Source organism: Notothenia rossii (genome assembly GCF_949606895.1).
Source record: "Notothenia rossii genome assembly, chromosome: 6".
In the NCBI taxonomy this organism is placed as follows: Eukaryota; Metazoa; Chordata; class Actinopteri; order Perciformes; family Nototheniidae; genus Notothenia; species Notothenia rossii.
This window is the reverse complement of record NC_136909.1, coordinates 31,095,938-31,122,675: the sequence shown is the minus strand read 5'-3', so window position 1 is coordinate 31,122,675 and position 26,738 is coordinate 31,095,938. Positions and strand designations below refer to the sequence as shown.

The 26,738-nt window shown below is 40.1% G+C and overlaps 2 protein-coding genes across 6 annotated transcripts in view; both read left to right on the top strand.

Annotated features, from left to right (window-relative positions):
* Nucleotides 1-476: 476 nt before the first annotated feature.
* Nucleotides 477-9,672, top strand: LOC307043749 (uncharacterized protein). 3 transcript variants are annotated; one of them, XM_079688529.1, is made up of 11 exons: nucleotides 477-619; nucleotides 2,146-2,760; nucleotides 2,854-2,890; nucleotides 3,762-3,838; nucleotides 4,127-4,207; nucleotides 4,357-4,416; nucleotides 4,502-4,582; nucleotides 4,719-4,790; nucleotides 5,903-7,766; nucleotides 8,482-8,595; nucleotides 8,961-9,672. In XM_079688529.1, the coding sequence occupies exons 2-11, from the start codon at nucleotides 2,203-2,205 to the stop codon at nucleotides 9,176-9,178; spliced, it is 3,162 nt and encodes a 1,053-aa protein (XP_079544655.1). In that variant the 5' UTR covers nucleotides 477-619; nucleotides 2,146-2,202; the 3' UTR covers nucleotides 9,179-9,672. The 3 variants fall into 3 exon arrangements, with proteins under 3 accessions (XP_079544655.1, XP_079544653.1, XP_079544654.1); XM_079688527.1 differs by having other exon boundaries at nucleotides 2,146-2,890; XM_079688528.1 differs by lacking the exon at nucleotides 477-619 and adding an exon at nucleotides 684-828 and having other exon boundaries at nucleotides 2,146-2,890.
* A 459-nt stretch (nucleotides 9,673-10,131) lies between these two features.
* Nucleotides 10,132-26,738, top strand: part of LOC307043593 (protein transport protein Sec24C) — a 36,651-nt gene continuing 20,044 nt past the window's right edge. Inside the window, exons 1-10 of one of the 3 annotated variants that reach the window (XM_079688130.1) lie at nucleotides 10,132-10,364; nucleotides 10,766-11,476; nucleotides 13,600-13,658; nucleotides 15,914-15,967; nucleotides 17,995-18,106; nucleotides 18,864-18,991; nucleotides 19,259-19,391; nucleotides 25,601-25,710; nucleotides 26,191-26,303; nucleotides 26,425-26,604. In XM_079688130.1, the coding sequence (XP_079544256.1) occupies nucleotides 10,813-11,476; nucleotides 13,600-13,658; nucleotides 15,914-15,967; nucleotides 17,995-18,106; nucleotides 18,864-18,991; nucleotides 19,259-19,391; nucleotides 25,601-25,710; nucleotides 26,191-26,303; nucleotides 26,425-26,604 (1,553 nt within the window). In that variant the 5' untranslated portion in view covers nucleotides 10,132-10,364; nucleotides 10,766-10,812. Of the gene's footprint in view, nucleotides 10,365-10,746; nucleotides 11,477-13,599; nucleotides 13,659-15,913; nucleotides 15,968-17,994; nucleotides 18,107-18,863; nucleotides 18,992-19,258; nucleotides 19,392-25,600; nucleotides 25,711-26,190; nucleotides 26,304-26,424; nucleotides 26,605-26,738 lie in introns of all 3 variants that reach the window. The other 2 variants (XM_079688131.1, XM_079688132.1) reach the window with 2 other exon arrangements.

Genomic DNA, 26,738 nt, shown 5'->3' with positions numbered 1-26,738 from the left:
CAACTCTACCCCAGACCCATGTATTTAGATAGTTCAGAGAGAATAATCAACATGCTGCATAACAAGATAGAATCATAACACCTCTATCAGCTGACGCCAACAGGCAGGAACATAGAACCATAACACTGAGAGCACAGCAGCCAAGGTTACAGGTGCGTGTGCTCAGTCAGGACAGTTTGAACTGATAAACTGGGTCAAAGTTATGGACCTTGGAAAATATTTCCCCAACAACTATTAGTGTGAAATAAATGTAGCAGGTAAAAAGTCCAATATTTCTTTAAAAAATGTAGAGGAGTAAATGTCTAAAGTAGCGTTAAACTCAAGTACAATTATCTCTATACAATACTTGAGTATAGTACTTGAGTAAAACTACTTAAATAATTTCCACCACTGGGTATTGCTTCCTTTGTTGGTATAGGATGTGATTTTATTCTCAAACTATCTTTATTGATTCATTTAAAAAATAAAATGTCACTTAATATTGTGGAGATGACGCTCTTACTCTGAAAAACCAAGCGGAAGTGCTTGCAGGGCTGTGAGGTAAACAAACCACCGGAAGCCATTTGATGTTAGCCCAGACATGGCACTGGTTTTCAAGCATTTTTACTCAAAATGACAGGTATGTTAAGCAGGTAGTATTTTTCAGTGTGTTAATTATGGTGTCGTTTTCAGTTCTATGAATTATTCGAGATTTTCACAGTTTTATCGAGCCAACACCAGTTTAGCTAACAGCTAGCTAATCTATGTAGCTAAAGAAAGGAAGAAATCGGTAACCACGCTAAGCTACACTTCTTCGACATGAACATGACTACAATCATTTAGTTATAGGTGGACAACCCCTACTATGACTATACATATTAGGTTGTTTTGTGCATACTAGTTAGCTACTTTCCTATTTATTTTGCTGGTGAATTGTTTGTTAATGTTTTCCAGTGGTGTAATGTAGTGAAGTACATTTACTCAAGTATTGCACTTAAGTAGGTTTTTTGGGGTACTTTTACTTCACTTAAGTAATTTTGATTTAATGCTACTTTAAACTTCTACTCCACTACAATTTGGCAGCCAATATTGTACTCTTTACTCTACTACATTTATTTGACAAAATACGTTTCTAATTACTTTACAGATAACTAATAGATAAACTATGCTATATAAGTATACGATACGATGTACAGAAGCAGTATATCAAGTAATATACAAAGTAGCTCCACCTTTACCAGCTGTGATAAACACATTAAGCATAAAAGAAAGTCACTTTATATACATATATATATATATATATATATATGATTCTTAAATGGGATATTATGCACAATAAGTACTTTTGTTTTTTTGATGCCAATACAACATTTTAAATGCAAGACCTTTACTTGTAACAAATATTTTTTACACTGTAAAACTTGTGAAAAACTTCCTATTTGCCTATCTAGGCACCACAAGAGGTAAGTGACACAAACATTGTTAAAAAAACCTCAAAGTTTGTTAAAGCCCCTCTTCACCTCTAATTGATGTAATGGAAATTGCTGTGTAGCCGTGGCAATACAACGTGTGAACAATAAAAAGTGCCCATCTCTGAGATAACAAAAATACATACACTGCTTAATCAAGTATGGATCAGGTAACAGTATGGATCCAAAAATATGAACACACTAGGTTACATTTCTCAATGTCCCATTTTTTTGCATTATATGTCCCATGAGGGAGTTGTTTTTGTTACTTTGCTTCAGCAGAATGACGTATACCCAGACTTTGACATTTATCTCCTAGAGTTTCTCAGTGCTCACCTAAAATATACAGCCGCATACACCATGAAAGTACTTTTCAGTAGGTAAGAGACATCTTAAGTAGTTAAACTGAAGTTATTTTGACAAGATAGTTACTAGTTACTGAATTAATCATTTTGTGTTTTATCTTGTGAAATGTGAGGATTGTTTTGCTGTTATATTTCCTATTCTGATAATATAGTATCTTTCTGTATAAATAAGTAATTTGAAAGCTCCCTCTTTGGCCCTAGAAAATTGTAACATGCATTTACTAGAACAAACCATCAATGAATGCTATTCTATTGCTAGAATGCTATGCTATTAATGTGTGATTTGTAGCCTATTGAATATTTTTCCTTTGTACGTTGCTTCGCTCTGCTAGGACCTGTTTCCAAGGAAATATAAGACACCAGGCAACACATTTGGATGTTTACGGGGGATGATGGATAACCACAAGAGTCACGTACCCTGTCAGTCGTGGGCCGGCCAGCATGGCTGGTCCTCTACTTCAACTCAAGGACCCCTCCTTGACACTCTGCCCAGCTCTCAGCATCAACACCTGGGCTCATCGTCTGACCAGAGGCCCTTCTACCAGCACCAGCAGGAGTCAGATCAGAGTTGTATGAGAGACCCCGGCACCATATTATCCGGAAACACCACTCTCCACTCAGCTCTGTACAAAGCCTCTCACATCAGCAGCAATCCGTCATCAAACACGCTGTTTGCCAACACTGCCACCCCGAGTTCCTCTCACATTAATCCCTTTGCCCAGCAAAACCCTCACACCTCACCAATGGTGCTCAGTGCAAACCAAGGAAAAAACATCCTCCTACCATCTCTTCCCCAAACAAACCAATCTCCACAGCCTTGCAGGCCCCAACATCCACCGCTGCATTCCCCCCACGATCTTTACAAAGCACCATTTCAACCTCTATTAACCAATCAGGGTTTACCCGACGGACTTTTGCCCATTAGCCTGCCACCATGTGGACAACATGTAAGTACATCTCAAGCTACTTTTGAAGGAGTGCATGCTGAGTTTGCTGGTGTTGCTGGATACACTCATAGCCATGCTTCATCCATGTCTCAGGAGCAGCGTCAGTGGATACCTTCGTCAAACTGCATGGGTAAGCTTTTTTTTGTATTAGCCTTTGTTGTTCTCTAGTACATTTGTCCTATTTTGGAGGAGGGTTAAACATGTTGGGTTGGATTTGTCAAAATATATGTGTTTGGTACTTTAGCTGGTTTGTTGCTTATCCTTGGTATACTGCATTTTAATTAAATAGCCAATTTGAGCCACCAGATTTCTTCTTTATTTAATACCGTTCCTTAACTTAATTTTTGGAATATCTCATGAAACAGATTTGTGAACACCAAACCACATGCTGTATTTTGTTAGCCGAGTGATGGACTGTCGAATGTTGTGTCACCCGTCTCTATCTCTTCTCCAATTCAACACTGTCCTCGTCATCAAAAAGTGAAAATGCTATAAAAAAAAGAAAAACAGATACTGAAAGTAAAGTTTTTGAAAATGCACAACTTTAAATAGTCTAAAGAGTGGAATTCACTTCCTGATTTGGGACACTGTCGTCACAATCTTTTACCATCTTTCACCAGAGGTCTGGACCATGGAAATTAATTCACAGCAACTTAATTCAGAAAGATGCTTTTCATTTTAAAATATTAGCATGATTTACATTTTGCGTCTTTAAATTTGGTCAGTATGAATAAAGTAGTGATTCAATTTCACAATTAGGCGATCATTTGTTTAAAAGTTCAAATATTGACTCTCATTATTTTCTTACATATTTGGCCCCCTATTAATGCAACTGAACTGATGTACAAGGGGTTCGTGGTGATGAGTAATCAGGCAATATGAACAACTGTTTATTAAACAGGACTTTACAAAAAAAAACACATGTGACCACACTGTAATGTCAGTGCATACTACAGTGCTGTAATACCGGTCATCATACAACTTGCATTTCCTTTCCTCAGGAGCTGTACACGAGTCAGTCGCTGGTGCTGCTCTTACAAACAACGTGCCATCGCAAGAGGGAAACATGAGCTCACCGGTGAGGAAATTAACACCGCAAAAATGTATTTGAAAATAAGGTTTTGTTGATTGTTGGTCTTTTTTGTACCCATCTCGACTGTTGTAATGGTTTTCACATGTTTCATGATATCTAGCTGTTTGTTTCTACAAAGGTTGATGGTACACATTGTTAGTTACTAGCGTCTACCAAATAAACGTTGCCCAACTTGCTACCATCATGATATTTACGGTTACAGATATGTGGGGTTTCTTATGAGGACTCGTTAGATTGTATCTTTTTTAATTAACGTGTTTTATCTTCTCTTAGGCCAGCTATGAGAGACAACGTTTGGTGCTTTTGCAACAGCGGGCACAACTTCTTCACCAAGTGGCACAGTTGGATAAACTTGTAAGTGTGTTATAGATAAACATTTGGATAGTTGCTACACTGTTCAACTTTAAAATGATATAATACTTTAAATTGTGAATGGATTTGATTCCTGAAATATAGTTTATAAGAGATACTTCCTGTTGACTTCGCTTTGTCCCCTAATAAAGCTGGAATCCATAAACCCAGAGGACGGCAGTGGTGGGCAGTCTCCACATGCAGCTATTCAGGTAGTTTGTCTTTTTAGATGTTGCTGTTTTATTTGTTTTATAAAATCTAAATTGTATAATTCTGTGTATTTTTCTTCACTTTTAGCCTCCACCACCAATGGAAAAATCATCTCAATTTGAACAAACTAAGACCAACGGTGCACAGCAGGTTCAACTGCAGTCAAAGGTAGCCCCACATTAAATATGAACCAATACCAAAGATGCCTTTATTGTACAATAGGCTAAACTTGATTGATAGTAAAGGCTCAACCCCATTACTGTTAAAACTGTTAAATGTCTTCTTTAATTATTTTGTATTTCAGCCGCATATATCAACGGATTGTTCATCGCCTGCATCCCATGAAGAGCCAATGCCATCTAATGCCAAATCAGAGGTAATAACCCATATAAAATGTTTAAAGTAGTATTCAAAAGTTCATCATTTCAATGTTATTTGTCAGGGCAGTAGTAACAGTATGTTTGTGGTATGCGCTGTAAAAATGTGGCTCTTGATATTTCATATTGGGTCAGTTGCGTAATTAACTAACATTTTAGTCTGAAACAATTTTGGTCATTAATTAATTAATTAAAGCCGCAAAAAAAGAAAGAAAACATTATTAGAAAAGAATGACCAGTCATTTCTGGTTCTAGCATGCCAATTGTGAGGATAATGTTTTCCTAATATTATGGTCGATTGAATATCTTTTTATTTTGACTATTCAAAGACATTGCATTGCTTTTTTCCAACTGGACAATCAATACATCTATTAAAGAATCAGCGTTTGCAAATACTTTTAAAAGTCTATATTGCTCAAATAACCAAGAGTGCTGGCCAATTATTTTATAATACAAGCATAGACATATACCAAAAAGTAAGGGGCCCAAATACTTGACAGAAGTGTTCACTCAACTCCCTGTCAAACAAGTTAAGTTGCTTTGACTGCAGTAGACTGGCCCAATAAAATGATAAATATCAATTACATTTGCAATGTACTGTACATTATCAACACTATCAATGTTAACACATGGTATTCTGCCTTTGGTGTTACATTTAGCTACTGGAACTAGCTGTAAGAAAAATGGAATGGAATGACAAAATATAGTAATAAAAGCTAAATACGCTTGAATAAGCTTAATTTTTGGCCTTCAAACTCTGCTAGTTATGTTTTTTTTTAAGAATATGAAGCTAGCAGGACATATATGACATAATGGACATATATGACATATGTCCTGCTGCGATATTATTTTATACTATAACATATGACATATATCTTGTTAAAGACACTAACATTGAACTTTGAACCTACGGTCTAGTTCTGAAGCATCAGAGTATGCGGATAATATAACAAAAAATAATAATATATAGAACCTCTATAAAATGCCAAAATATAAGTAAACAAAATGAGTTTAAAAACAATTCTGATATACTTAGATTTTCTGCAACCACAGATTGTCGATGACCTGATTTCCACTGATTTATTTTCTTCTTTTTTTTATTTCTTTTAAGGAAAATGAGTCAGCTGAGTCAGAGGTTGACAGTGACTCTGATTACTTGCCTGACAGTGATGCTGACTTATTTGATTCCCCATTCCACTCTGAAGGGAGCTCTTCAGATGAATTCAGTCACATCAAACCCTCGACCCCTACAAACCAAAAACCGTCTCTGACAGAAAAAAAAGAAGATGAATCAGAAAGCTCTATGTCCGAGGACAACTCTGACAGTGCCCCAAAACAGACTCCTGCAATTACTCAGAAAGAAAAGTCTTCTGACACTGTAGTGTTGCCATGTTCAAGTTCTAAAGGAAGACGTGTCTATGACAAAAGGAATTATTGTTTATACTGTGCTAAGCCAGTATTTAAATTGTCACGACATCTTGAAAGGAACCACAGTGACAAAAAAGAAGTCGCAGCTGCATTTCAATACCCCACAAAATCAAAAGAAAGACAAAGGATATGGAACAGAATAACAAATCTAGGAAACTTTGCTCATAATAAGGATGTCTTGAAATCAGGAAAGGGCCAACTTGCTGCCCGAAAAAGGCCGAGCCAAACTAAAAAAGCCAAAGACTTTCTCCATTGCCTTCACTGTCGAGGTCTTTTTCTGAAGAAACCTATGTACAGACACATGAAAGTTTGCCCAGAGAGAGTGAAGAACGAGACTGTGTTTGGAAGAAAGAACATCGCATCTCGGTGTGCACTTCAAACTTTAGGAGACCTTAGCATTACTGATGGTTTTAGGAACATTCTGTCCGATATGATATACGACGATGTGACGCAAACTGCCATGGAAGACGAAGTTCTCTTGCAGTTTGGCGAGCTCATGTTCACTCATCACGGAACTGATCCGAAAAAACACGAGTATATAAGACAATACCTTCGACAGTTAGCAAGACTTGTACTAGAAGCTAAAAAAATCACCCCTCTGGAGAAACTGAAGGACTTTTTTCTCCCTTCGTGCTTCCCACATGTGGTGTCTGCAGTAAACGTTGTGGCAGGCTACAATGCGGAAAACAAAACATACAGCAATCCTTCACTTGCCATAAAGCTTGGCTACCACCTACAGAAGGCTTGTGGTATTGTTGAGGGGAATGCAGTAAAGTCTGGTGATGAGAGATCAGCAGAGTCTGCGAGAAACTTCCTCTCTCTGTACAAGAGAAAATGGAACAAGCATATTTCTGCAGGTGCATTAACAGCCATCAAGAAAACCAAACTGAAAAGAGCAAAGAAGGTGCCGTTTGCTCAAGATGTGATGCGCCTGAATATCCACGTGGAGAATGTTCATCTTCTTGCTGAAAAAAACCTCAGAGAAAGCCCTTGTACAGAAAACTATGCTGCTTTGGCCAATGTAATACTCTCCCGGACAATATTTTTCAACAGGAGAAGTGTTTTAGAGGTATCCTCAGTGGAACTAACAGCTTTTGAGTCGCGTCAAAAGTCAAACTTGCAAGACGGCATGGATATATCCGTTACCGATTTGGAAAGAAAAATGTGCAGGTTCTTTGTCAGAATCAACATACAAGGGAAGTGTGGCAGAACGGTTCCAGTCTTACTCAAACCATCACTTGAGTCAGCTATAGAGCTTCTCGTAAAGGTACGTGAGACATGTGGAGTCCCCAGTCAGAATCCTTACCTGTTTGGCCGACCCAATGCTCTGACTGCCTACGCCGGGGCACAGTGCATCCAGAAATACGTCAAAGAATGTGGCGCTAAAGACCCTGCCGCTCTGACATCCTCAAAGATCCGGAAGCATTACGGGAAAATGCTACAGCTGATGAACCTAAATGAAGATGAGGCCGACCAAATTTTAGGCCCCAACAATCAAGTCCGCAGCCTTGGACAGCAGCTGGATGACGTTGAAATACATTCAGATGGTAGGGTTATTTCTTTTAAAGATGATTATGATTCCGATTACTTTAACGTAAATTAAATTTTAAATGGAAATATTTCATTGGCACCGGCAAATCTACTCGGAACATAAAGTTCAGAAAAAATACATATACATTTAAAGGAGTCAGTCTGTGGACTATTGTGGTGTCAACAGCCTTTTGTGTTACCTGCAAGTGAATATCGCAAATGATTTTCATCACAGTAATTTGGAGCAAGCCACTTAAAGGTATCGTAATGCCTGTCTATTATGCAGCAGTATTTAAGAATATATGTGATTTGCTGTTTTAATTACTTCTTACTTGATAATAAAAAAATAATCTGGTGGATGTGATGTTTTCAACCTATATCTGAGCAATGTTCAAATCTATAACCTACTAAATATATTTCTAAATCAACCATTGCAATCTACAGTTCTAGAATTAGGAGCATGAACATTTACTTTAGTATAAAAGTGACTTTAAATCACATAAAATCTGGATTATAGCTGAAGCTTGGTTGGAGGAGTTGGTTGCTTTAATGGACTTTGGGAATGGACACAACTGCAAAATGTGTCGATTTGGTATCGTAAGACATTGGTACTATGAACAATTGATGTAATATGACTGAAAACAACACTGAGGAGCTGCACCTTTTGTCTTATTTCTCTGTTAGAAATGTGTGTATGGGTAGTTAATCTTTCTTGTTTTTTCTTCAACACAGAGAGAGGACAACAAGCTGCATCATGGGATTACAATAAGCCTTCCGGTGCAGGCTGTGAACCAACAAGCACCAACGTGACTGTAACTTCAAAATATTTCGAATCAGACAAAAAAGGTAAAATGGTGAACAATCATGATCCGTGATTCTATCAATTAATTGTTTTAATTATTGTTCCTCTTTGGTTTAGAATTTCTTATACAACAAAATAATCAAGGGGGGGTTAAGGCAACATAGTTGAGTTCTTACATATTGTCCATTTCATTGTCCAAGCTTAATTTGTTGTCAAAACTTGACACACAAAACGAAAAAATGGACGGGGAAGATAAATAACATTTATAGAGTTCGTAGGCTTTACGACTAAATGTGGACAAAAGTATGTCGAGTGCTTGTGTGAGAAACCAGTATTTTGTTATTTTGAAGATTTTTCTGGAGTTATTTTGTAATGGCGAAAGTTTACTCATTTCTGTTTTAACCCACAGGCTCCAACATTAAGGGCAAACATAAATGGGAGGAAGCAGAGGTTCTTGCTGTTGAAAGACACATGATGGGGTTAATTAAAGAGTACAAGGTGCCTCAGAAGGACGAATGTGTTCAGTGTCTGGAAGCTGAGCCAGCACTGAGGACCCGTTCATGGAAAGGTGTAAAGGACTACGTCAGAAACAGGATCACTGCCCTAAAAAGGACCCCAAAACAGTAACTGATCTAGGCAAGTAGAACCACAGCAAAGTATTGGACATTTTCAACCTTTATTTGGTCAATGGCAAAATCAAGCAATTTGTTCCTGTTCCATTTGCTTATCCCCTGCCGCCCTCTGTTCCTCTTTGTTTTGTATTTGTTCAGTCACCATCGGGGTGTCTTATGTGACATGGTGAGCGTTTACATCGGTTAGGATGACCAAGAATAGATTTACATTTCTATTTTTTCTATTTTTGTTAATTGTAATTCTCTTACTTTGTATCATTACAGGTTGTCATGTGTTCTGTTTCATGTTATTAAGTTCATTTGGAAAGAGACAGATCATGGATATTGACAAATAAGGTGTCTAATGAGCTGGTTAGTAAGTTAACTTCGGTGATCACCAGGTTATCTTGTATACTGTATTTTGTTATTCTCTTTGGTATGCTGGTATACTGTATTTTGTCAACTTTGCATATCAACCTTCCAATAAACTAAAGTTTATGTGTGAAAAAACGGTTTGTACTCTATTCCACTCACAGCATAATACACACAGTATTTTATCGATTTGTCAAATACTGTCAGGCCTACTGTATCTTTGTCCATGTATGTAGAAATGACAATCATATAGGCATTGGTGGAGGAAGAAGTATTCAGAACCACAAAACAAGTGGCTGAAGAAGAAAAGTCACACATTCAAAGTCTTAATAATGTGAAAAGAAATGAGAGTATTAGAAAACACAACACTAAATATTTCCTAAATCAGACATTCATGTTGTGTTGCCACAATACATATTTGCTGATTCTTATCAATAATAAAATATTAGCACCATATTTATGCGGCACAGTAATATATTTACTTTGATGGTTTAAAGGTTTTCTAATATTCCGGTTTTTAGTTCAAATGATGCATTTATTGTAGCCCATGTATTTTACTTTGAAAGGAAACGAGGAAATGGGGTGTTGTGATCCTTGCCAACTTGACGCTAACATTGCAGCAAAGGCTCGGGTTTATGAATGTTGTCTAAATTAATCCTCTCACATTTTCTGGTCATTGAATATAATTTTAATACATTTCACATATGTTAAACTGCTGAAGTGTTTCGCTTCCGTCGCAGAGGGGGAGATGAAGACGCTAACGGTCACGTTAGTAATGTGGACGAACAAGTGCTGCACGCAAAGCCCCTTGTTTCCGCTGATGTCCAAAGGTATCTAATATTTTATTACTTCAAATAACATTGCGCCTTCAGGTCACATATCTTAATTCACCCTGCACATTTAAGGATGCACCTCTGTTATGTGTCAATATTGTTTGCTTACTACAGAAGAACCTCAGTCAATTCCTGTAGTAGGCTAACGTTATTCATATCAACGATTACATCTCATTAACAAATCGTTCAACACAGTGGTAGTTTTACAGGGGAAACGTTAGGTACATTTTGTTAGGAAGTTTTCAAAGATGTAACATTATTTCTCAAAATAGCTGCATTTTGCGTGTTATTGATTAGAAATCTATCTGATTTAGCTAACTGTCACTAAAACATGTTGGCCTCTGAGAAGAGATCCGAGAGTCGCATCACGACGCTGCAGGTTTGTTTTGCCCCGCTAGATCCCGCCTCCAAGGAGTCAAACACCTATCAGTGATGGTAATGAAGGATGATGGACGTCCCCACAGCCAATCAGAGCGATACACCCTGTCAGCCTTGGGCGGGCCAGAACGGCTGGTCCCCAGCTTCACCCCAAGGACCTCCCTGCAACCCTCTGCCCAGCTTTCAGCATCTCAGCCTGAGCTCTCCTTCTGACCAGAGGCCTGGCTACGAGCAGCTGCAGGTGTCCAACCACGGCTACCAGAGCGAACTTGCAACCTTTTCATCCAGAAACAACACAGAACACAGCACGCTTTTTGCTAATAATGCTGACCACAGTGTTCAGCGGGTCACTCCTGATGCTCATGCTTCATCCATGGTTCCATCTACAAGCCAAGGAAGATATATACCTCCATGTTCTCTCGCTCTTATGAAGGAAGGGACGCATCCCTGCAAGCCCCAACAAATGCCCTTTTACTCCCCTCACAGCCCTTACCAAGGAATATCTTCCCCTTTACAGCCCCCATACACTCACCATTGTTCATTAAATGGAGCTCAGTCACCCCAACAAAAACATTTGCCCATTACCACTTTATCATTTGGTGTAAATCAGAGTCCACAGTTTACACCTCAGCCTGCATTTGAGAGGGCCAATGTGGAATCCTCTGTTGGATACACACACAATCATTCCTCGCCACAGCAGCCTCAGTGGACTCTCACAACAAACTCAAGAGGTATTGTATTGTGGTTGACTTACTAACATGCATGTTGCAAAGCCTCCCTCAGGATCAGGGGCCGTATTCACAAAGGATCTTAGGGCTAAAAGTAGCTCCTAACTGGCGAATTTAGGAGAAACTCCTAAACATAATGGGCGTGTCAGTCTTAAATTTAGGACTCCTAATTGTATTCACTAAGAGCAATTCACAAAGTATTTTAGGCCTAAAAGTAGCACCTAAGTTTAGGAGAGCTTAAAAGTCCTCGAGAGGACACCTAACTCAGTAAGACCTATTCACAAAGAATCTGAAAATGGCTGCGAGACGAAATGTTTTGGAGACAATGGAAGACTGTGAATTGATCAAGAGATATAGGCTAAATCGTGAGGGTATCAAACTAGTTGTGGAATTAGTGCGGGATGCAATAACATCCCCGACTAACAGGAATAACCCGATTAGTCCGGAAATAAAATGTTTGGCAACACTACGATATTTAGCAACAGGGAAAATGCAACTTTGCAATGCCGATGATTTAGGAATATCGCAACCATCAGTCAGCCGTGCCATAAACCAAACCATCAACGCGCTCTCTAGACCACATAACATCCAACAGTTTATCCGGTTTCCTTTGGACAATCAACAACTAAACAGGATCAAAGCCAACTTCATGGCAATTGCAGGTATGCCCGGTGCGGTCGGTGCTATTGACGGGACGCACATAAAAATAATTGCGCCATCAAAAGATGAGGACGTGTTCGTCAATAGAAAGAAAGTACATTCCATCAACACGCAGATTGTTTTCATTCATCATGATAGGGGGACTTGAACGGCGGTATGGGCTGTTATTGAAAGTGTTTAAGTGCTGGAAATATGCTCATTGGATAATAGTTTGCAGGGTGCTTTTAATTGCCTCCTTGATTTAATGCAATTTACGTATTTGTATTGTTTGCTCTCTCTCTTTAACGTGCATATACAACGTCATTATCGTGGTCTGCACACACTTGTCATCATGCGTGTATTCTGCTATCTGCACTGTCCAACACTTTTTGATAGGAATACATTTCTAGCCTAGGCTATTTCCTTGTTTTTCGGTGATTTAGTGGGCTCGTTTGTGGGATGTTGCGGATGAGTTCCACCGAGACCGTCTGCTCTGAACAACCAATCACCGTACTGACCGCTTCTAAAATGCTTCCAATGAGCATATTTCCAGCACTTAAACACTTTCAATAACAGCCCATACCGCCGCTAAAGCCCCCCTATCATGATGAATGAAAACAATCTGCGTGTTGATGGAATGTACTTTATTTCTATTGACGAACACGTCCTCATCTTTTGATGGCGCAATTATTTTTATGTGCGTCCCGTCAATAGCACCGACCACACCGGGCATACCTGCATTGCCATGAAGTTGGCTTTGATCCTGTATAGTTGTTGATTGTCCAAAGGAAACCGGATAAACTGTTGGATGATATGTGGTCTAGAGAGCGCGTTGATGCTTTGGTTTATGGCACGGCTGACTGATGGTTGCGATATTCCTAAATCGTCGGCATTGCAAAGTTGCATTTTCCCTGTTGCTAAATATCGTAGTGTTGCCAAACATTTTATTTCCGGACTAATCGGGTTATTGCTGTTAGTCGGGGATGTTATTGCATCCTGCACTAATTCCACAACTAGTTTGATACCCTCACGATTTGGCCTATATCTCTTGATCAATTCACAGTCTTCCATTGTCTCCAAAACATTTCGTCTCGCAGCCATTTTCAGATTCTTTGTGAATAGGTCTTACTGAGTTAGGAGTCCTCTCGAGGACTTTTAAGCTCTCCTAAACTTAGGTGCTACTTTTAGGCCTAAAATACTTTGTGAATTGCTCTTAGTGAATAAAATTAGGAGTCCTAAATTTAAGACTGACACGCCCATTATGTTTAGGAGTTTCTCCTAAATTCGCCAGTTAGGAGCTACTTTTAGCCCTAAGATCCTTTGTGAATACGGCCCCTGCTGATTAGTCCAATCATCCAGGGTTTACAGTACACCACCATCATACTGATCAATAAATACTGTTTTCTAAAGTCTGAGCTAAAACAGCCTACCTAATTAAGGATATCATTTAATTTAAGAATGACATAACTCCTCTGTTTTCTCCTAAGGGACCACAAACGAGTTTGTTCCCAATGCGGCTGCACAGGACAGGAACATCCCTCCACAGGTAGGGAAAATACAGTCACACCATTAAAACTCTTTAATGAGGTATGAGTGCCAGCTCAATTGAGTATCTGTGGAGACATCTGCAGATTATTGTCTTAAATTAATCTATGTATTATTTGAACAAGAATCCAAATCCAACAGTTATTCAGTTTACTAATTTTTTTTTTTATTGGAGACAAACAAACTGAATTCTTCACCCAGAGAAGAGGTGTTCGTCAGGGTTGCAATTTAAGTCCCACTTTATTTAATATAGATATAAATGAACTTGCTGTTCAGTTGGATCACTGTGCTGCTCCTGGCCTCTCCCTCCTAGAGAGAGAGGTGAAGTGTCTGCTTTATGCTGATGACCTTGTTCTGCTGTCTCCTACTGAACAAGGACTACAACAACAGCTGGACATAGTAGACCAGTACTGTAAGAACTGGGCCCTGGCAGTCAATATGAAGAAAATTAAAGTCATGTTTTTCCAAAAACGCCCCAGATGTCAGGAGAACAAATACCAGTTTACCATAAATAATCATATCATCGAACATAGTATGAGTTACACCTACCTCGGTTTAACCATAACAGCATCAGGAAGTTTCAACATGGCAGTGAATGCACTCAAAGAAAAAGCCAGAAGAGCTCTAAATGCAATTAAGAGAACATTTTTATAATGTCCAAATTCCAATTAAAATCTGTCTCAAAATCTTTGATAGTGTGATCCAGCCCATTGCGCTGTACGGTAGTGAAGTATGGGGTCCACTCAGTCACCAGAGCTATACCCGCTGGGACAAACATCCAACAGAGTCTTTACATGCAGAATTCTGCAGATACATTTTACGTGTTCAGAGAAAAACACCAACAAATGCATGTAGAGCAGAATTAGGCAGATACCCACTGATCATTAACACTCAAAAGAGAGCACTGACATTCTTTAACCACCTTAGGTCCAGCCCCCGAGACACCCTCCACTCCAAAGCCCTCCAAAGCCCTCCAAAGCCAAGAGCTAACCCCAGAGCTAACCCCAGAGAAGAGTCCCCTATGTCAGCTGGTGCTGAGGCTAGCTGCCCCCTCTCAGAGCCACTCTGACCAGTCTCTCAACAACACTGCTCTCCAAACACCAATCACAGTCAAACGCATTATAACACAATGTAAAGACAACTATTTACAACATTGGGAAGAAGAAACTAAAAGCCAAAGTAGATTAGAATGTTACCTGGCTCTAAACAGAGAGTATGAGCTGGCAGAGTATCTCTCTACTGTCAGAGATAGAAAGCAGAGACAGATCCTAACCAAGTACAGGCTCAGTGACCACAAACTGGCAATCGAAAAAAAGGAAGACTCAAAAGATCCTGGCAACCAAAAGAGAACAGAACATGTGGTCACTGTACGACAGGTGAGACTGAGACAGAGATGCACATCCTCCTGAAGTGCCAAACATTCAACCAAGTAAGGAGCATTTACTGGAACAAGTTGAACTCTGTAATCCCAGGTTTCAAGGAGGTTAATGACCTCTCAAGACTGAGAGTACTCCTAGGAGAAGGAGACAAGGCACACCTTGCTGCCCAATATGTATACACATGCCACAACCTGAGGGACAGTGAATGAGACACACACACACACACACACACACACACACACACACACACACACACACACACACACACACACACACACACACACACACACACGTGTTGAAATGTAATTGTATCACTGTCTATATATCATCAATAATATGTAAACATTTGAAATGTATGTTAATGTTGTTAATTATTTTGTATTGTGATGCTTTGGCAACATTGTTTAATTTAACTTTCATGCCAATAAAGCCCCTTTGAATTGAATTGAATTGAATATTCAGTTTACACTGCAAAAACAAACAGAGACAGGTAGCAGATCTCGATATTGGAAAAGCAAAACCAGATAATTATTGTTTTTGAACAAAATTGTTGATTTATTTTGTCGGGCAACTAATAGATCAGTTTATCATTTGACTATTTCAGCTTTCAGAGAGATTCTCCATTCAACTTTAAAGGTGTTAAAGCAGATTCTGACCATGTACCTTGCAATAACAGCTACTGTACATGTTGTTCAGTTATGCATTGTTGTTGCATGGAAATATCCCTAAGTATACAATTTAGATTGTTAGATAATTTCCCATGGAGCGCCCAGGCTTTATTGCTTCAATCATATTGTATAAAGTCTAGAATCTCTCCAAATTTGACATCTCTGTTTTATTATAGATTATTTAATACTAATTGTTTTTTCCCCTCCAGTCTCCTAGCTCTGAGTCTCGTTATGGTCTGGACCCAGAGCTCCTGCCCAGTGTTGTGAGTTTTTTTATCCTCTCTCGTCACCTTCTTTTTTTACCGTTCTTCTGCGGCTCCTGTAGGGCTGGGCAATGTGAAGAGAGTACCACAATATCGATATTGTGAATATATTGTAGGGTTAGACCCATGCTGTTTAAACGCTGGTAAATTCAGAAAATGACATAAATTTAACACTTACGATTTCCTAAATCTCAGAGGATATCTAGTTTCTTATCAACCAATGGATATTATATTGATATATTGCCTAGCCCTTAGCTCCTCTAACAATGTCAAACTATTAACCTGTTAAGCCCCGAGCCTGTTTTTCAGGTCTCAGGCTCGAAAATGACTTTCCCAGAACAAATGACCATATCTTCCCTTCTAAAAGGGTTAAATTAATAATCTTTTTTCTCAAAGCAAGGTTACACCTGTGAGTTGGATGTAGAAGTGTCAGAATCAATATGGATGTTTTTATTTTAAAGTAAATTCAGATTGAACACAGTAAAAAAATGTAAATTATTGTGTTCGTCCAAACATTTTTTTTTACTTATAGTGAAAACCACCCCACAACATATAATAAGTACCCTGTATCAAGATTGATGCAAAACAAGTTACATTTGAGCTTTTTAGAGAGATTTAGCACAAAAAACCCCACTTCTGGGGTCATTTGGGTGGATTTGACCTATCTCTGGCCCCCCTTGTTCGATTTTGCTGATTGACATCTCTTTCTAACCGTCAGAGCCAATGGAATCGAGGGGAACTCCCACATACTCCTTATTTGGTCGTGTGTGTGTGTGAGACTGCCGCATAGCCAAGACCGGAAGCTGCGATAACTCTGGTGGCTACCATTAGCAGCTAACTTTTACTCTCCGATTTTTACATAAAAATGGAATAATGGATTATAAATAAAAAAGATTATTACCCAGAAACATTATCAACCTATGGATTAACCGATTCAGCCGCGTTTTTTCTCGTTTTAATGCCATTGAACAAGTCTTTTGATCAGATTGACAGCTACGGTGAGAGGATCTCCCGTAAAAGCTACGTAAAGGTACGTGTTTTGATGTCTGAGTTTGCTTTCCCTGTCGCGAGTTCGGATCACTTAGTGATGATATATATACCTAAATAATCTGTGGAACCTCAGCTTTAATCGGATATCTTGTATGTGCAGCTACGATAAGTAATATAGGTATCTTTTATATTGAGTTCTGTGCTAAAGTGCGTTAGCATTTTTCGATCTGGGGTCATTTAGATGCTTCTTATGAGACTTGTGTTTTGTTTTGGTAAAAATGGTTTGTATCGTCAATTAGCTGAGATTATTCCTGTTAATCTGGTATAACACATCAATAGGTTCTTAAATATTAAGATGCCCTGAGACACAGTGTTGTGAAAAAAAAAAAAAGGACCCGCCGGGGGGGTCCATGGGGCTTAATTAAGCGATACACCAAGCCCCAAGGAAGTGTGCTGGGCGTGGAAGCAAATTTGCCTACATCACTACGTTCTCGTCAATGACATCATTTGGTCCCAAAAATACTTTTTTCACATTGATTTAAATTGGGAGATAGACATACGTATGTAAATATGTGTATAATTTTTTTGTTGAGCTAAATCAACAACCCAGTATGAACAATTTTATAGCACATAATCAAATCATTATGGTGCTCTATTGACCTCAGTCCCTGAATGATCCAGATACTTTTTCTTTTCTGATGTCAGTCCATTTTTGGCTTCATGCAAACTGAGCAACTTGGCTAGCTACACACACTGGCAGCATGATGAAGCCCTCATCAAAGTGCCATCCGCTGCTGATGTGTGCTTCCCTTTATGGTACATCTTTAAGAAAAAAACGCAAATAAAGAGTCCAATACTTGACTTCTAACTTTTTCCAATCATTATTATTTTTAACTTAAAGTAAGAGCCGCAAAACTACTACTTGTAAGATGTTTTATAAAAGATCCTGCCCCTGTTTGACCGTAGTGATCTGTATTCACAGTCTTGCAGGTTGATAAGGTTGCACCCCTGTCTCTTTCTCTATCGCTGTTTCCCAGGTGAAGGTGATCGCAGATGACAGTGCAGAGTGGGAGGGTAAGGTCTTCGTCTCAGAGCCCTTTTCCCGTCTACCTCCTCTGGCAACTACCCCCTGTATCATAGAGGACAGAGGTAAACACACAGAACACTGTATCTTTGTTGTTTTTTACCCTGTATGTACAGCTTGGTAAAAATGGCTTCCTAATCTGGCATCCACATCACTGAAATGTAATCTGCTTTGCACAGAGAATTTTCTGTAGAAGTTATACCATGTATTATTGATGGAGGCGACTAGAAGAAATCTGAACATAAACATATTTAATTGAAGAAAAAATGGGATCAACCTTGGAAAACATCTAGTGTATGAAACGGTTTGTAATAGTTATAATAGTGTGTGCTCGCTATACTAATTAATGCATCAGTGTTTCTTAGGGTCATAAACACTAAACTCACAAATTAAAATGAAAGCGTTTAGTTTATTTAATAAAAGAGCACTTGTTCAATGTGAAAAGTGACAGTAGATATAGATTGGTTGCAATTTGGTGCCGTTTTTTTTAACACCTTGAATTTCAGGGGGGGCTCCGTTGGCGGGGCGCCCCTCCAAGACAATGGTAGGGGAAACACTGATTCCAGTTATCAGAAATATTTTGGACATACTGATGAAAGGATTATGACAATAATATCTGCAGGTAGTTAAATTAGAGTTTTAATTTAATTTTAAAGTCATTATAACGTATGTTTTTTTGTGAAGGACTCCGATTTAGTTGTGAATTACAAATATGATACTTTAATGTTTGGGCGTTTTCCCCGTTCTCGTCTTCCTGTCTCCATTTTGTGTGTCTAAACCAACCTTCATGTAATTCTGGACCGTGTCTCTGTTGATCTCTAGGTAACGCGAGTCCTTTAGCCATCCGCTCTGCGTCGTACTGTATGCCCTGTGATGCTCAGACTGCTCTGCTCAGCCGTCTGCCGCTGGGAGCTCTGGTCACCCCTCTAGCCAAGCAAAATGATGGAGAGGTCAGTAATCTCTTAAAAACGATATAGGAAAAATAACAGCAATCATAGTTACTCATAATTATATCTAGAGAAATGTGAAGCTAATGCCACAATTTACATATGAGAGGCTTCTGTGAAGGTTAAAATATGTTTTTAATGTGTGTGTGTGTGTGTGTGTGTGTGTGTGTGTGTGTGTGTGTGTGTGTGTGTGTGTGTGTGTGTGTGTGTGTGTGTGTCTGTGTGTCTGTGTGTCTGTCTGTCTGTCTGTCTGTCTGTTGCCTCTTCAAGCCCCTGCCTGTGTGCAAAGAGCCAGAGTGTGTTTCAAATTGTGGTTGTTGCGGAGCCTCCATGTGCCCGGCGATGGGCTGGCAGGACTGTGGTCAGAGGTTTTACTGCCCCTTCTGCGGGAAACTCAGTGAAGGTAAGAACTAAAACATGTACCCATACAGGGAATGCTCATACCCAGACTGAAGCTCAGCGACAGGGTCACACCTGTAAGATATCTGTGTTCCCAGTTCAGTTATGAAAATATGATTTCCTGAGCAGAACAATTCCATTCTTCTCCAGTGATTAAATATAAATTCAAAGCCACTTTAGTCGGGCCCTGTTGTTCTCATTTTCAGGTTAATATTTGTATTTTGAGCCTCTACTATGACATGCTTTAATGTTCAAAAAGTGCTTTATTTTCCTCATACTGCCTGTGCTTTATATCATATTCAATTTACTTGTATATAGACTCTTCTTGCACTATTTCTATTTTATTTGTATTTACTCAAAATATTCTCTTGCACTATTGTATTTGTTTTATGTCCCATATATATTCATGTTGCATTGTTGGAGGAGCCTGTGACTTAAGTGTTTCATTGCCATATACACTGTAGCTACTGTGCACATGACAATACTGTGAGGGAATAATTATTCCTTACTGAGTCCTGACTCTCCATTGCTGCAGAAGTTTCCCTTAGAAATACAGCCTTGAATCTTGAAAAATCTTGAATCCTGCTGCAGCACCTCTTTTCACCCTCTGTCTGAAACCAGAGCCCAGTTTGCTCTGATTGGTTAGCTGGGCGGATCTGTTGTGATTGGTAAACTGTTAAGAGATGTCCCACCCTTTAATCTATCATATACAATGTGTTGGAGCACTAGCACAATGTGTTAGCCAATAAGCCGCAGCAGCTAAATTGAATGATGTGTACATATATAAGCCGCACTGGACTATAAGCCGCAGGTGTTTTAATGTTTAATTACCATATGTAAGGGTTCGTGCACAGAGGGGATTGTCGGGAAAGAGATGGCTGTTTGAGGAAGCTCCCATTTATTAACATTTCAACAAACAAGTTGCATATTTGCATAACGTATTCAAGTGTTACCATTTAGTGCAATAGTAGCTACAGAACATGTACTGTGCTGTGTAAACTGTACTGTATCACATAGCGTTTCAGACGCACAAACTTTTCAACTTTCAAACTTAAACGGTGCGCTCCCCAGCGCACGTACCGGCAGTGATCTACAGCAGCGGTTTTCAACCAGTGGTACGGGGACAAACTGTCTCGCTCTCGTAATGTCTGTCTGTCTTGCTCTCGTTCTGTCTCTCGTACCACTCTCGGTTCCACTTTTACTTTTGCGCGCTACCTGTCTCACTCTTTTCCGGCCTCCAGCTTTTCCTGCTGGAACCCGCAGCTTAAAGGTGGGGGTTCGCGGACCGGCCATAGAGCCTGTTAAGTATTATTATTTGATGACGCCCTTAGTCTGTGTACTACGGTAGCAGTCGCACTGTTATTCTGTTCTTGTATGAAGGTACGTCCTAATGTGACGTCACTACGTTGACTGTTGTCAGTCTGTGAATAAACTTACCGGAGACATGCTGAAGAGAATACCGAGTCTGATTTACTTATTGTTCATACGCGATTCATGTGCACCCAAGCTTAACAGGTTATGGGCCCAGGCAGAGTTGGACACAAACCGACTTGGAGATAAGTGAGTTAGATTATCGGAAGAAGTGTTACGCGACGTATTACGCGTTAGCCAATTAAGCTAACAAGCTAGCTTAGCAAGTGAAGTATATTAGCAAGCTAGTAGCCCTCGCGGTAAAGTTGGCGCGCAAAAATGGCAAGCAGAGCAACAGGTCTCCTGGCACCGCAGCTCTTATTCAAAGGATGTGAAGATAAGTATGACCTTTGGGAAACAAGATTCCTAGGCTGCTTACATACTCTGAGGCTAAAAGAGACTATCTTACATGAGCCCACCGGTGCTGATCAAGAACAGCTAGATGCAGATAGAAGGAAGAATGCTGATTGCTATGCTGAGCTAATAAGGCTGATAGATGATAAGAGCCTGTCGCTAATAAGACATGAGGCCGCAGATGACGGCAGGAAGGCTCTGAAAATACTGAAAGAACATTATTCAGGGAAAAGCAAGCCGAGGATAATAAACTTATACACGTCGTTAACGAGGCTGCACATGGCAGACAACGAGAGTGTTACCGACTACATGATAAGGGCAGAGAACGTGATTACAGCCCTGAGAGATGCAGGCGAGACCATGAGTGATGGACTGACCATAGCCATGATACTAAATGGGTTACCAGACTCCTTCAAGCCATTCGCCGTCCATGTAACACAGAACGAAGATAACGTTACGTTCACAGACTTTAGAAGAAGATTAAGGGTCTATGAAGAGTCGGAGAAAATGAACACAGCAGAATCCACAGATAATGTGATGAAAACATGTGCAAGGCAAGGCCGAGGCACCAAGACGCACACTAGCAACAGAAGAGATGAAGATGCCAATGTGACGTGCTACAAGTGTGGAATAAAAGGACACATATCAAGAAAATGTTTTCGAAAAGTGTGGTGCGGTTACTGCAAAAGGAATACACACGATGAATCACTCTGTAAGAAAAAGGGGGGAGAAGATGGTGCCAGAAAAGTCGCAGAGGAACAGAATGGCGACCAAGACCATCTCTTCAAGGCCAAGCACACAAAGAGCGGGAAACCACCAGACAACGTGAAGATGAAAGGCATCATGGTGGACGCAGGAGCGACATCCCACATCGTGAACGACATCGGAAAGTTTAAAAGCTTCGACGATTCATTCCAGCCCGAGTCTCATTCAGTGGAGTTAGCTGACGGGACCAAGTGCAATGGAACAGCACAGAGAAGAGGAACGGCGGTGATATGTCTATTAGACGACGCCGGACGACAACACAGAGCACAGCTACGGGATGCACTGTACATGCCCTCATACCCACATGACATCTTTTCGGTGGCAAGAGCAACAAACGGAGGGGCGAAAATCACCTTCAAGAAAGGGGACAGTCACATGGTTACCAAAGACGGCAGCAGGTTTGACATCCATGAAAGTGTAAATTTGTATTACTTACCAACTGTTGAGGGGAATGTTGACCTATGTAAAGGGTGTCACGACATGCAAACTTGGCATGAAATTTTGGGTCATTGCAATTACGAAGATGTACAAAATTTACAAGGTGTAGTGAAAGGCATGGACATAAGAGGAAGTGCAGTCAAACCAGCTCAGTTGTGTGAAGTGTGTACACAGGGCAAGTTCACCCAAACGAGAAATAGGGAGCCAGACAAAAAGGCTAAGATGCCCTTAGAACTAGTCCACACAGACTTAGCCGGTCCCATGTCAACACCAAGCATAGAAGGGCACAGATATACACAGTCTTTTACAGACGACTACTCTGGTACTATTTTTGTGTATTTTCTAAGGTCCAAGAGTGATACAGTGCAGGCCACAGAAAGGTTCTTAGCAGACATAGCACCTTACGGAGAAGTTAAGTGTATCCGTTCAGATAACGGCACTGAGTTTACAAGCCGAGACTTCCAGGCACTGTTAACCAAAAATAGGATTAGACACGAGACGTCTGCACCCTATTCACCCCACCAAAATGGTACAGCAGAGAGAGGTTGGCAAACTCTCTATGATATGGGCAGATGCTTACTGATAGAAAGCAAGTTACCAAATAAACTATGGAACTACGCCATACAGACAGCAGCTTATGTAAGGAACAGGTGTTACAGTAGGCGCACAAAGAAAACGCCATACGAGCTGTTCACAGGCAAAGAACCAAATATATCCAAACTTCAGAAATTTGGGTCAGTGTGTTTTGCTTACAAACAAGTGAAGGGAAAGCTCGACCCTAGGTGTGAGCAAGGTGTTTTCATAGGCTATGATAAAAATAGCCCAGCTTACCTGGTGTATTATCCAGACACAGAGAGGGTCCAAAAGCACAGATTGGTAAAATTCACAACAAAGGGGGATAAAGAAAAGGAAACACAAACACCAGAGTCATACAATGAATATGGTGATAGTGATGTACATCCCAGGGTCAAGGACAGCGATGAAAATGTTGTTGATGAATGTGATGTGGGAAATGTGCCAGGTCAAGATACTCAAAGTGGTGCTTCTGGGACTTTACCTGAACAGACTGAACGTACACAGCCGGGTAAAGTCACCGAGACTCCAAACAGAAAAAACCCACCCAGAACCAGGAGGAGACCAGCTCACCTACAGGAGTTTGAGACTGACGATACGGAGGACAAACTGCAAACATGCATGGATTTTTGTTACAGAGCAGTATGCGACATTCCTCAAACCTTCCAGGACGCCATAGCGTCACCCAAATCAAGGCAGTGGAAAAATGCCATGAACGAGGAGATGAGATCACTGGAGGAGAACGAGACCTTCAACCTCACCCAATTGCCACCAGGCAAACGGGCAGTGGGGGGTAGATGGGTCTACGCACTCAAGAGTGACATTGATGGGTCAGACAAGTACAAGGCGCGATTTGTAGCTAAAGGCTACAGTCAGAAACCAGGAATCGACTATGATGAGACATTCTCACCCACAGCTGATATGACAAGTGTAAGAGTACTCATGCAAAAGGCAGCACAGGAGAACTTAATCTTACACCAAATGGATGTTAAAACAGCCTATTTACATGCACCCATTGATTGTGAAATATATATGACACAACCAGAAGGTTATGAGAAACAGTCAAAAACAGGTGAAGAGTTAGTATGCAAGTTGCACAAATCTCTCTATGGTTTAAAGCAGTCAGGCAGAAACTGGAATGCTATGTTACATACATGTTTGACTGAAAATGGTTTTGTACAAAACCCCGCTGATCACTGTGTGTATACAAGAGAAAAGCACAGCGAAAAGGTAATCCTAATAATATGGGTTGACGATCTCATTATAGCAGCCAGCAACGAGGGTGTATTGGAAAGTGTAAAGGGGATGCTCACTGAAAGGTTCAAAATGAAAAACCTGGGAAAGTTGAAATATTTCTTAGGTATAGATTTTGAGCAAACAGAAGGTCAAGTCAAAATGTCTCAAAAGAGATATGTGAGCAAAATACTGGAGAGATTTGAAATGCAGGATTGCAAGTCCAGAGACACACCATGTGAGCCAAAACTAGAATACACAGCAGACGCTGAAAACATTAAAGAGCCAAGAAAGTACAGGGAGGCAGTAGGAAGTTTAATCTACTTGTCCACATGCACTCGACCAGATATATGTTTTGTGGTCAGTAAACTATCTCAGAACTTTGCTGAACCAACTGAAGAGCACTGGAACACAGTAAAACATGTGTTCAGATACCTTAAAGGTACAGCAGAACAGGGGTTATGCTTTAAGAGAAATGACACAGATAGACTAGGTCTGAGAGTGTACAGTGATGCTGACTGGGCATCAGACGTAACAGACAGACGTAGTACATCAGGATATTGTGCCAGTCTCAGTGAAGGAAGCTCCTTGATCTCATGGAAGGCAAGGAAACAACCTACGGTTGCACTATCTACCTGCGAGGCAGAGTACATGGCCTTAGCATCAGCCATACAGGAATACATCTACTTAGAACAATTACTCAGAGGTATAGACAAATACAAATATGCACAAACAAAGGTGTACGAAGACAACCAAGGTACTATAGCACTAGCCAGAAACCCAGTAAACAGGCAAAGGTGCAAGCACATTGATATTAAGTACCATTTCATAAGGGAGACTGTAAATAGTGGAAAGGTAATTTTGGAATACTGTCCTACTGAGCAAATGATCGCTGATGTGATGACAAAACCAGCCACCAAAATAAAGCTAAAGAGGTTTGCTCAGGATATGTTTGGCACCTAGAAGGGCAAAGAGTTAACATAGTTAAGGTAAAAGAAAAAGAAGCCTTATTTAGTTTTGTTCTCAGGTAACCCAGTAAGCTAAGAGCGAGTGGGGGTGTTAAGTATTATTATTTGATGACGCCCTTAGTCTGTGTACTACGGTAGCAGTCGCACTGTTAATCTGTTCTTGTATGAAGGTACGTCCTAATGTGACGTCACTACGTTGACTGTTGTCAGTCTGTGAATAAATTTACCGGAGACATGCTGAAGAGAATACCGAGTCTGATTTACTTATTGTTCATACGCGATTCATGTGCACCCAAGCTTAACAGAGCCCATAGAGTTAAAGGTGGTGGCCGTTAGCTGTAAAAATCCATAGATTAGCCGCACCGTTATATAAACCACAGCGTCGAAAAATTTGAAAAAAGGCGCGGTTTATAGTCCGAAAATTACGGTACTTTGCATTCAGCAGCAGCTTTTCTCTCCTCTTGTGTTTCAGTGCCGTGGCAACACTACCAGCCCACCAAAGGGGTGGAGGGGGCTCGGTTGGATAAAGACAACAGGCCTGAACTCAGTATGGGGTCCTACGAGAAAGTTAATTCTCAGAAAGTTAGTTTTTTTATTTACCTGATCTTGAATATGAGCTTTATCAAACATATTACCATCTGTGTGTGATGGGACGTGGCAGCCTGGATGTTACACATACAGTATGAAACATTCTTTCTACAACCTGATATCCTCCATTAATAAATAAGATATTTATAACGCATTAGTATTAATTACTTGCTCATTTTAGCTTCTCAAATGTGAGCTTTATAAATCCTTACAATTACTTTGGAGGGTTTTAGTCTGTTTTAGTCTGCTCTGTGTAAACTTCTAAAAGGATATTTTTGCTCTTTTCTGACATTGCAGATCGAAATTATAAATGACTTAATTGAAATAATACGTTTGCAGCCATATTTTCATGTAGAGAATCCAGAGTCTGTAAACTGTACTTTAGGATTAAAAGTGGATTTTTCTATCCCACAATTCAGTCAACCTGTATCTTTTTTGGCCTCTCATTTCTCTTAATTGTTGTACTGGTTTCAGGGTGAACCTGCTGCCCTGCTCCTAGCCATAGATGTGTCTGCGTCCGCGGTGAGAGGAGGACATTTGGAGTTTGCAACACAACAAATACTCACTCTGCTCACATCGCTGAAGATGTAAGACAAGCTCAAACACACCTTTCCCTCTTCAGTTTTGAAAAAAAATGCAATACTAGAGAAAATGATCAACATACTGGTTTTCAGGCTGCAATCTTTAAAGTTCCTTCATTTTGTGTAGGGAGGATGGTGACGTCCGTGTGGGTTTGATGACGTACGACAGCAGGATCCACCTGTACGACCTAAGCCCCGCCCTGTCCCGCCCACACATGCTGGTCATCACAGAGACAGAAGACCTGCAGCTTCCTGTTAGGGAGGGGCTTCTGGTGCCCCTGAAAGACTGTATAGACAGTATCGACAGGTAACACAAGCGTTCACTGACTCCTGTCAGATGCATTTTGCAGAATCATAATCAGCCCCTAGTTTTATTAATCACTCTTCTAAGTAATATTTGCTTTTGTATGTTCTAGCTTTACAAATACAGCCTAAATCTGA